We start from the raw sequence: 12,956 nt of genomic DNA, 5'->3' as shown, positions 1-12,956 counted from the left end.
ACTGGGGAGATACAGGTTCTGGGGAGATGCAGGTTCTGGGGAGATGCAGGTGCTGGAGATCAGTCGAGGGATACAGGTACGGTAATGCAGGTACAGGAGATACAGGTCGGAGATACAGGTCTGGAAGATGCTGGTACTGGGAGATGCAGGTGCTGGGGATGTCTGGGAGATGCAGGTACTGGGGATGCAGGTTCTGGGAGATACAGGCTGGGACGTGCAGGTACTGGGGATCGGTCTGGGAGATAGGTGGGGAGATACAGGTACTGGGGGATACAGGTGCTGGGGAGATGCAGGTACTGGGGAATCCAGGTACTGGGAATGCAGGTTGGAGATGCAGGCTGGGCGGATGCAGGTACTGGGGAGATACAGGTACTGGGGAGATACAGGTAAAGTCTGGAGATACAGGTACTGGGAGATACAGGTACTGGGGATACAGGTGCTGGGAAGATACAGGTCGAGTACAGGTCTGAATCAGGTACTGGGAAGATCAGGTGGGAGATACATGTTCTGGAGATGCATGTGCGGAGAATGCATGTACTGGGACGGTCTGGGGGATCGTTGGGAGATACAGGTGCTGGGGATACAGGTACTGGAGATCAGGTTGGAAGATGTTCGGAGATACATGTCTGAATCAGTCTGGATATGTCTGGGGATCAGGTCTGGGGGATCAGGTCTGGGGATACAGGTATCGGAGATACAGGTACTGGGGAGATACAGGTACTGGTTAGATACAGTTGCTGAGGAGATGCAGGTTCTGAGGATACAGGTTCTGGAAGATACTTTGGTGCTGAGATGCAGGTGCTGAGGGAGATACAGGTTCTGGGAGAATCTGCAGGTACAGGGAGATACTGCAGGTTCTGGGAAGATGCAGGTACAGGGAGATGCAGGTGCTGGGGAATGCAAGGTATCGAGGAGATGCAGGTACTGAGGGAGATGCAGGGTGCTGGGGAGATGCAGGTACTGGGGAGATGCTGGGTACTGGGGAGATGCAGGTACTGGGGGGAGATACAGGTACTAGGGAGATACAGGTGCTGGGGGGTTACAGGTATCGGAGATACAGGTATCGGGGAATACAGGTACCACTGGGGAGATGCAGGTACTGGGGAGATACAGGTTCTGGGAGATGCAGGTTCTGGGGAGATACAGGTGCTGTGTGGTTAGATACAGGTGCTGGGGAGATGCAGGTACTGGTTAGATACAGGCCACTGGGGAATACAGATTTCTGGGGAGATGCAGGTTCTGGAAGATACTGAGTACTGAGGAGATAGGTGCTGAGGAATGGGTTCTGGAAGATACAGGTACTGAGAATGCAGGTTCTGGAAAGATACAGGTACTGGGGCATTACAGGTACTGGGGAATACTGTTGCTGAGGGAATGCAGGCTGGGAGATACAGGTGCTGGGGAGATACAGGTTCCTGGAAGATGCTGGTGTGGGAGATGCAGGTGCTGGGGGAGATGCAGGTTCTGGAGATGGGCTGGGGAATGCAGGTACTGGGGAGATGCAGGTGCTGACCTGGTACTGAGGAGATACAGGTTCTGGGAGATGCAGGTACTGGGAGATGCAGGTGCTGGGGAGATGCAGGCACTGGGGAGATGCAGTGCTGGAATGCAGGTGCTGGGAAGATACAGGTACTGGGGAGTGCAGGTTCTGGGCAGATGCAGGTGCTGAGGATGCAGGTGCTGGAGATGCAGGTGTTGGGATGCAGGTGCTGGTTGAATGCAGGTGCTGAGGAGAATGCAGGTGCTGAGGAGATGCAGGTGCTGGGAAGATGCAGGTGCTGGAATGCAGATTGCTGGGGAGATGTGGTGCTGGGGGAAATGCAGGTGCTGGGGAGATGCAGGTGCAGGTGCAGGTACTGGGAGATGCAGGTGCTGGGGAGATGCAGGTGCTGGGGGAGATACAGGTGCTGGGGAGATGCAGGTACTGGGAAGATGCAGGTGTGGGAGATGCATGTTGCTGGAGATGCATGTGCTGGAGAGAATACGTAACAGGAGAATGCACAGGTACAAGGAGATACAGGTATTTGGGGAGTGCAGGTGCAGGATACAGGTGCAGGAGTGCAGGTGGAGATTGCATGTTGCTGGAGATACGTGGCTAACAGGAGATGCAGGTGCTGTGGGAGATATGGGTGCTGGAGATGCAGGTGCTGGGGAGATGCAGGTGCTGGAGGATATGGGTGCTGGAGATGCAGGTGCTGGGAGATGCAGATTGCTGGGGGAGATGCAGGTGCTGGAGATGCAGGTGCTGGGGAGATGCAGGTACTGGGAGAGATACAGGTGCTGGGGAGATGCAGGTTCTGGGCAGATGCAGGTGCTGGGGAATGCAGGTACTGCAGGGGAGATGCAGGTGGGGAATGCAGGTACTGGTTAGATGGTACTGGGGAATGCAGGTGCTGGAGAGCAGGTACTGGGAAGATGGTGCTGGGGAGATGCAGGTGCACAGGGGAGAATATGGTGCTGAGGATGCAGGTGCTGGGGAGATGCAGGCACAGAGTCTGGTGCCAGGAGATGCAGATGCCAGAGTGCTGGAGATGCAGGTATGAGGATGCAGGTGCTGGGGAAGATGCAGGTGGGAGATGCATGTTGCTGGAGATACACTGGAAGATGCATGTGCTGGGGAAGGTATGCAGGTGCTGGGGAATGCAGGTATTGGGGAATGCAGGTGCTGGGGAGATGCAGGTACTGGGGAAGATGCAGGTGGAATGCATGTTGCTGGAGACCATGTGCTGGGGAAGATCTGCAGTGCTGGGAGATATGGGTACTGGGGAGATACAGGTACTACAGGGAGATACAGGTACTGGGGAATATGGTGCTGAGAATGCAGGTAACAGGATGCAATTGCTGGGAGATGCAGGTATGGGGAAGATACAGGTGCTGGAGATGCAGGTGTGGAGATGCAGATTGCTGGGAGATGCAGGTGCTGGAAGATGCAGGTACTGGGGAGATACAGGTGCTGGGGAGATGGTGCTGGGGAGATGCAGGTTGCTGGGAAGATACAGGTGCTGGGGAGAATGCAGGAACGCAGGTACTGGAAGATACAGGGCAGGTTGAGAAATACAGATACGGAGAAATTTGATGTGTGGATCATGGCAGCCGTGGTTCCAGTTGAGTCGCCAGTCGCCAAATATACGAACAATTTTGTAAACTTGTCATGATCTAAAATATCGATGAATTATTATTATAACTATGCTACCTTTGGATTGTTTAATATTTATCCTGACAGATACAGCCGAAAATATATCCACGAATCACAATCACCATTACATACAGCCTTACGAGTGTGAGACCCAGGGTGAAGAATTGCATTTTGGTTGACTAAATAAATTATTCTAACTGTATTTTGTTATAGGTTATTATTTCGTTTAATTAAGCATCATTTAGTTCTTAATTATTCTTCCTTGTTATTGTTATTTTATTCATGATCAATAAATAACTCGACACTTTAACAGAAAAATGGCTCTAAAGTGTTAGTCAATCAGATGAAACAATTAGCCAATGTATCTCTTTTTTATTTACCAGTTTTCGTTCTTGATGCCATTAATAAGTGTCCGTCAATAAGTGGCTTCTGGTTGCCTTTTTATCCCCTGCAACAGATAAATGATGCGGAAGATAGACGTCACATTGCTGAGTGTGTTGTCACCTGGGAATAAAACAGCCTTGTTGTTTGTTTGTTTGTGTGTGTGTGTGTGTGTTTTGAGGCTTTGCTTGGTGTTTGTCTGTTTCTGGTCTCTCTCTATCACTGTTCCATCTCTCAAATCCTTCCCTCATTTAACCCCTCTCCTTCCCTCCTCCCTCCTTCCCTCCTTCCTTCCTCCTTCCTTCCTCCTTCCTTCCTTCTCTCCTCCCTCTCTCCATCATTTCACGCCCCATAACATATCTCTCTCCAAAACAGCTGATTAAGAGTAACATTTCCAGACCGGGTTAGGTAAAGACTTGAGTGAGAGGTCAAGCTGTTCTCACCTCTGACCTCTGACACTTTGACCTCTGACTTCCTTGTGTCGTCGTTCCTGGAGTCGTACGTCGAGGAAGACACCAGCACACCTCAAGGTCGGAGACGACTGAGACTATGAAGCAACACCTAGTTAACCTCCGCAGACGTACCTAAGGTTATCTAACCTAACCTAACCTAACCTAACCCCACCTAGCCTAACCTAGCCTAACCTAACCCAACTTAACCAAACCCAACCCAGTCCAACCTAGCCCAACCCAACACAACCCAACACAACCCAGCCTAACACAACCCAACCTAATCTAACCCAACCCAACCCAACCCAACCTAACCCAACCCAGCCCAGCCTACCAACCCAACCCAGCCTAACCCAACCCAACCCAACCCAGCCTAACCCAACCCAACCCAACCTAACCCAACCCAACCCAACCCAACCCAACCCAACCCAACCCAACCCAACCCAACCCAACCCAACCCAACCCAACCTAACCCAACCCAACCTAACCCAACCCAACCCAGCCCAACCCAACCCAACCTAACCCAGCCTAACCCAACCCAACCCAACCTAACCTAACCTAACCCAACCCAACCCAACCTAACCTAACCTAACCTAACTCAACCTAACCTAACCTAACCTAACCTCGTCCCATGTAGGATATTTACTCATCAGGTGAACTAAGCTATAAGGCGGCTAACCTTCAACGGATCATTTTATATATAGATTAAGTTATAAAGAACACATACAATAATTCCCATAGAGTTAAAGTATCATACAAGGTGAGTTAAAAGTTACGTTACTCACTTATACTTGACGTAACAAAGGTAAAGTATGTTAAGTATGGTTAGTTAAACAGAGGGTGATACTTAAAGACAAAGTTTTTTTCCCAGTGGAGATAATTATAATATAAAACCCATCCTGGGAGAAAAAGATTATACTATATTTCGTTTTCATCTCGGCCTTAATTACAAAGATGTATTTTACGAGGCACTATTTTTCTGGGTTAGCATAAAGGGTGTTTAGGCGTAATTTATATAATGATGAGGTAAAGAATTATTTTTTCACCTTCCTGGAGCTAAAGTTGGTGTGTGTGTGTGTGTGTGTGTGTGTGTGTGTGTGTGTGTGTATGTGTGTGTGTGTCCATATCTGTTTGAAGTGTGTTTACATTGTCAGTCCCAGCTATACGTGACGTCACTGGTCTTCTAAACTATATTGTGTTTGTTTCTGTGGTTTTTTTAGTTTAAGTTTTGGTCTGTCTGTCAGTTTTATTCCAATTATTTTATTTGGAATTATCTTTTATCCAGTTATTTGGTCTTATTTGTATGTTTTTTTTGTGTGTGTTTTTCCTTTGTCTCTTTTCGTTCTGTCTGTCTGTCTCTTTCTTCCTCTTTATTCATCTCTCTCTCTCTCTCTCTCTCTCTCTCCACCAACGGCCACGTAATTGCTGCGTGAAGTAATACTGCCAATAGGTAGAAAGACAGTCGCAGGGTTGAACACGACCCCGGCGGTGTTGTGGCTGACGTGACAAATTGTTTCTCAGTTGCCAGGTACAATATATCACCCGTGTGTGTGTGTGTGTGTGTGTGTGTGTGTGTGTGTGTGTGTGTGTGGTTTGTGTGTGTTTTCAAGTTCATTGGTTTACTTGTTAAGATCTAGTGTATTTTTTATCTTTGTTCAAGTTCTGTTTAGTTCACTTTTTTTGTTCAAGTTGTTTAAAGTTCTGTTTCTTCCATGTTTAAGTTCTGGTAAGATCAGTTCACTCTTTGTTTAAGTTCTGTTAAATTAATTTTTCATATTTAACTTCTGTCTTATTTCTACAGACAGTTGGCGGGTCGTTACTGTCTCCCCATACCATACCCTAGTATTGACGGAGTTTATATACCTGTCTATCATCTGAATAGAGATTTTTACCCGTCTGCTGTCTAACTTCTTTCCGACAGTTTTAGTGTGATTCCGTCTACCTCCAGTTCTGACGGGTTATGTTGATCATTTACTGTCAACCAAAGGAGACATTTTCCATATGTCTACTGTCTAGTTTCTGTCCATCATTACCGTAAGGGTCGTGTTGCATGTAACCGTACCACTGTTGACTGCCTTAACATGGCCCAACTCCCGTTTTTCTGACCTGACTAATTGATGATTTCGCAGTGCGGATCAACCTGCCTAATGAGGACATCTTGATCTCTTGTTATGTTGAAATACAAGAAAGTTTATATATTTAGCTCTTAATAAAGTAGTAGAGATGTTAAATACAAAAATTTTACCCTCTGATTACGATGACTTAACCTCTTGATTACGGTGACTTAACCCCTTGATTACGGTGACTTAACCTCCTTGATTTCGATGACTTAACCCCTTTGATTACGGTGACTTAACCCCTTGATTACGGTGACTTAACCCCTTGATTACGATGACTAACCCTCTTGATTACGGTGACTTAACCCTCGATTACGATGACTTAACCCCTTGCTTACGATGACTTAACCCTCTTGATTACGATGACTAACCCTCTTGATTACGGTGACTTAACCCTCGATTACGATGACTTAACCCCTTGCTTACGATGACTTAACCCTCTTGATTACGGTGACTTAACCTCTTGATTACGGTGACTTAACCCTCTTGATTATGATAAATTAGCCGCCTGAATAATATGTCATCGTACTCAAGGAAATAGATTACCATTACCTTAATCGGGGTTTTTGACATCATACTCATAGGATTATGTCCATAGTACTCAAGGTGTTGAGATGTTTTCACTGGACTAATTGATTGTAGTAATGGGCTTCAATCACTAAACTCAAGAAGTTAGCACATACTCAGGGTTTGTCATGTACTCAAGGGACTGGCACGTACTACGATTGACACGTGTCCTCAAAGATGTTGGCATTGTACTTAAGATTAATTTTAGGACTGCAAAGTAAGAACATAACAAATAATTTTCTCTCCTACCTTAAGTGTTGATCATCCTATTTTAATGTGAAATTGAGGTTCCTGAGTCACTAATTATGGTGGTTCGGTCTTCCACGTCTCTCACACTGGAACTTTGATATAATTATGATGAATTTATTTACAGCCTCTGAACACCAGCTAGTTATTAGTACGTAGTGGTGTGAGGGCATTAAGGCCACCAGACACACCCAGGTAAGGTGCCAGTGAATGAGTCTGTTATTCATCTACCAGGGCTGGGGATGTAATGTCAGGAGCTCAGAATGTATGTCTCTGTCTGTCTGTCCATCCATCCGTCTGTATGTTAGAGTCCTCTTGATAGTTTGATTTCCCCCCCAGCGCCTTGGTCTGTTGGTGTTTTCCTGTAGAGGTCACGTCACCTGGGTGTTATCTGTCTCTATTGATTGTGGCGGTGACCTGCAGCTGTGTACGTTAAGGAGGAAGAACCATGAACAAAATAACTTACTCAAGAAAGAAACCGAGCAAGAGAACTTGAAGGAAGTAAGACGTTTCTAAGAACAAAACAAAAAACTCTGGTACCAGAGCAAGACAGCGCCACCACAGAGGGTGAACAGGGAAGCTTAGTCTGGAGACTTCAGAAAAGAGGCCATTACTAGTTGCAAGGAATCGCTAGGAGCGCTGCTGACTGCTAATGCTGACGTTGTTTTAGACTATAGACAAGACTTTTGTCCTCAAAATTTATTCCAATGTGTGTGTGTGTGTGTGTGTGTGTGTGTGTGTGTGTGTGTTTTTATACATACAGTATGCAGATTAGTGTTTAAATGCTGTATTACCTCACCACAATAACAAAACTTTGATCCGTACATTCTAAAAGTATACATATACTTTTAGTTTCATTTAAATCAAGTGAGTCACATTTTTGTAGAAGAAAAACGATACTAACTCGAGACAAAGAAGTGTCGCTGGATCTCCATAAATGTTCAGAATTAAGTTTCAGTCGAGATTAAAAGTGGCGGATTTTCAGATTGTTTCTCGTAAGTTTGAAGATAATATTATGTCGTCCTTATAAAACTTCTTTATGAGTCGGGAAGGTTTACTCTCGGTTAAAGTTGTCTAACAAACTTCACGAGAGATGACTTGTGAGATTAATGGTCTGACGTAAGTAATTTATTAATCTGTATGGAAGATGGACTTTTAAAGCGACAAAATATATGACGGTAAATTTTCTAATCAATTTAAAAATTCAGAAGTTTAGGAAGAAAGACATATATGACCAAGGATTTAGTCTAGGTGTAATTTTGACGCCATTGAGAGCTTCTAACGTTCCTTGTATTGCAGATTAGTTGAGGTGGTTAGGCAGTTAGACACTTTCCCACTTCGCTTTATATTTTTGGGGGGTGGGAGGCGGGAATTTCACTAAGAGGAACATGAATCTTTGTCATCAGTATATTACATACGCCCAAGAGTCCCCATCCTGTAATAGTGAAATAAACACAGTAACTATATTAACTGTGAATACAAATACAACGATAACAGAATGTGGAAGAAAAGTCATAGCAAATGTAACCAATCACATATCTTGGGTTTCCCGTCTCGGCCAATCAAGTTGGTGGCCTTGTACATCTCTCTCTCTCACGTAAAGGATCGTTTGGTGATTTACTAGTCTGGGTTATGTTACCAGAAACATCATCTCTCTCTCTCTCTCTCTCTCTCTCTCGTTCACCCCTCCTCCCTTTCTCTTTCTCTTTCTCTCGTTCATCTCTCTCTCTCTCTCTCCTCTCTCTCTCTCTCTCTCTCTCTCTCTCTCCTCCCTCTCACCTCCCCAACCTCCACTCAGTGAGATGTTGACAGCCAAACATTAATGCGGCCTCGACCATCCACCGGTATATTACTCTCTCTGTACGAGGCAGCGGCCACCTATGAAGCTCTCAGGTCCTTCTCACTCCTGTTGCTGACCGTAGCTATGTTAGTCAGGGAGGCGCATTTGGGAGCTGCCTGGTGTGTGTGTGTGTGTGTGTGTGTGTGTGTTAATGGGTTGGTGTGTTATTGTGTCCATTCACGTTATTAATTTCTGACATTAATCTTGTTCTCTCTTCCCTCCCCCCTGATACACACACACACTATCCATCACGGAGTTTAATAATAATGTCCTTTCTCTCTCTCTCTCTCTCTCTCTCTCTCTCTCTCTCTCTCTCTCTCTCTCTCTCTCTCTCTCTCTCTCTCTCTCTCTCTCTCTCTCTCTCTCTCTCTCTCTCCAGCTATTACTATTGTCACAGTTACAAATGGGGACACAAATGTGACTTCATATATACGGTAATTTACAATAAGTTACGTGTGTTTGTTTCGTCTCTATCATATAAGGACAAATATCCACTATTGAAATTAACTTAATTACAATTATTATTTTCCTGCCAATTTCTCCATATATCTTTCATTACTTTTTCTTGTTATTTTTCTTGTTTATTTACGTTTCCTTACCTCTTGATAGATAGATAGATGGATAGATAGATGTATAGATAGATAGATAGATAGATAGATAAATAGATAGATATTAGATAGATAGATAGATAGATAAGAGAAGACTTCATGGCTGACTTAATTAAATTGTGTTAATATTATGGGATCATATGAAGATAAAGCACCCGAAGCTTATCACCTGATGATTAACAACCCTAGCCTAACCCTAACCTAACTAACCTAACTAACCCTAACCTAACCTAACCCTAACTAACCTAACCTAACCTAACCTAACCTAACCTCTACTTCTTATCTCAGTAATGTATGTGGCATAATTTCAAGGTGGTTAAGTTATCGTACTCAAAGGTGTAAGTCACCGTAATCAAGAATGTTAAGTCATTGTGCTCCGAATTTCAGTCAACGGTCTGAAGCGGCGGTTAAGTTATCATAAGGAATGAATTACGTCTTCACACACACACACACGTCATCACACACACTCACACACACGTCATCACACACACACACACACACACACGTCATCACACACACACACACGTCATCCACACACACACACGTCATCACACACACACACACGTCATCACACACACACACACTCCCACACGTCATCACACACACACACACACACACACACACGTCATCACACACACACTCACACGTCATCACACACACTCCCACGTCATCACACACACTCACACACACACGTCATCACACACACTCCTCACACACACACGTCATCACACACACACTCCCTTACACACGTCATCACACACACACACTCACACACGTCATCACACACACACACACACACACACACATCATCACACACACACACACTACACACACGTCATCACACACACACTCGTCATTACACACACTCACTTACACACACATCATCACACACACACACACACACACACACACACACACACACACACACACACACACACACACGTCATACACACACACACACTCCACACGTCATCACACACACACACACACGTCATCACACACTCCTTACACACGTCATCACACACACACACACACACACACACACACACGTCATCACACACACACACTCGTCATCACACACACACACACACGTCATCACTCACACACACTCACACACACGTCATCACACACACACACACACACACACACGTCATCACACATCACACACACACACACTCACACACATCAGTCATCACACACACTCACACACACACGTCATCACACACACACTCACCCACACACGTCTCACACACACACACACACACACACACGTCACACACACACACATCCACACACGTCATCACACACACACCCACACACGTCATCACACACACACACGCGTCACCACACACACACACGTCATCACACACACACACACACACACCACACACACGTCATCACACACACACACACACACACACACACACACACACACACACACACACACACACACATCATCACACACACACACTCAATAGGCTAAAAAAAATTCTGTATTGCTATATCAAATTTCGTTGTCTACTCACGATCACAATTCCCTGGACACTTGGTCGTACTTGGTATATAATAGTTACGGGTCATATACGTGTTTGTCATATACCTGGTGAATAATATTTCTCATTATAAATTACTCCACAAAACACGAGATATACCTCACTTTATTAATGAGAAAAAGCAGAGTAAATATTTGTCTAATTCTTTATCGTATTCTTATCTTTTATCGCCTTTTATTTTTTTCTTCTGTTTATTTTTATATTTTTGTTTCGTATTAATTATTGTTGTTGTTGTTGTTTTGTTTATGGTATTGTTGTTGTTTTTTGTTGTTGTTGTTGTTGTTGTTGTTGTTGTTGTTGTTGTTGTTGTTGTTGTTGTTGTTTTTCTTGTTGTTGTTGTTGTTGTTCTTCTCCCTTACCCATATGCTCCTCTGATATATAAAACCAGATAATAAAAAAAAAGTAAAAAATAAATAAAATAAATATTCCAGGTAATTTCGTCCACAACTGTACCTTTGTGTAAATAAAATCCTATGAATTGGTTATTTTGGTTCCATAGTTCATCCATCACCCAGAGCTTTATCAATCACCCAACAATGACAGCAACAACCACCATACCATATCATAATCTGGTTGTTATTTACACAGGGCGGGTGATTTATCATGTGTAGTGATTGATTCTGGGATGATGGTGTACAATAACCTATTAGTAGGGAATATAACGCTGTTGACTTTTATGTGGAATTCAATTTCATTATCAAGAATCTGACTCAAAGTAGAGGGTTTTGGGTACAGGTACAAATATTAGCATAGTACAGGTACAGGTACATATATATTCAAGTACAGGTACAGATACAAGTACAGGTACAAATACAGATACAAGTACAGATACAGATACAAGTACAGATACAAGTACAGATACAGATACAAGTACAGATACAAGTACAGATACAGATACAATTACAGATACAAGTACAGTTACATATGCAAGTACAGATACAAGTACAGATACAGATAGAAGTACAGATACAAGTACCGTTACATATGCAAGTACAGATACAGATACAAGTACAGATACAAGTACAGTTACATATGCAAGTACAGATACAAGTACAGATACAGATACAAGTACAGATACAAGTACAGTTACATATGCAAGTACAGATACAGATACAAGTACAGATACAAGTACAGATACAAGTACAGTTACAGATACAAGTACAGATACTGTTACAAGTACAGATACAAGTACAGATACAAGTACAGATACAAGTACAGATACAAGTACAGATACAAGTACAGTTACAGATACAAGTACAGATACTGTTACAAGTACAGATACAAGTACAGATACAAGTACAGATACAAGTACAGATACAGATACAAGTACAGATTGTTACAAGTACAGATACAAGTACAGATATAAGTACAGATACAGATATAAGTATATACAAGTACAGTTACAGATACAAGTACAGATACTGTTTACAAGTACAGATACAAGCATGGAGCAAGTACAGGATACAGACAAGTACAGATACAGATACAAGTACAGATACAAGTATGATACAGATACAGCATAGATACAAGTACAGATACAGATACAAGTACAGATACAAGTACAGATACAGATACAAGTACAGATACAAGTACAGATACAGATACAAGTACAGATACAAGTACAGATATAGATACAAGTACATATACAAGTACAGATACAGATACAAGTACAGATACAAGTACAGATACAAGTACAGATACAGATACAAGTACAGATACAGATACAAGTACAGATACAAGTACAGATACAGATACAAGTACAGATACAAGTACAGATACAGATACAAGTACAGATACAAGTACAGTTACATATGCAAGTACAGATACAAGTACAGATACAGATACAAGTACAGATACAAGTACAGTTACATATGCAAGTACAGATACAGATACAAGTACAGATACAAGTACAGTTACATATGCAAGTACAGATACAAGTACAGATACAGATACAAGTACAGATACAAGTACAGTTACATATGCAAGTACAGATACAGATACAAGTATGATATAGTACATGCAAGTACAGACATAAGTACAGATACAGATACAAGTACAG

At 43.2% G+C, this 12,956-nt stretch overlaps 1 protein-coding gene across 1 annotated transcript; it reads right to left on the bottom strand.

The window, feature by feature from the left end:
* Positions 1–1,039: 1,039 nt before the first annotated feature.
* LOC121866176 (vegetative cell wall protein gp1-like) lies at positions 1,040–2,077 on the bottom strand. The gene has a single exon (XM_042365780.1). It carries the CDS (start codon positions 2,075–2,077, stop codon positions 1,040–1,042), a length of 1,038 nt encoding a protein of 345 aa, XP_042221714.1.
* Between the last annotated feature and the right edge of the window lie 10,879 nt (positions 2,078–12,956).

This window comes from Homarus americanus, unplaced genomic scaffold, assembly GCF_018991925.1.
Source record: "Homarus americanus isolate GMGI-L3 unplaced genomic scaffold, GMGI_Hamer_2.0 scaffold41267, whole genome shotgun sequence".
Lineage (NCBI taxonomy): Eukaryota > Metazoa > Arthropoda > Malacostraca > Decapoda > Nephropidae > Homarus > Homarus americanus.
The sequence above is the reverse complement of the archived record's forward strand: the minus strand, read 5'-3'. Positions and strand labels throughout refer to the sequence as shown.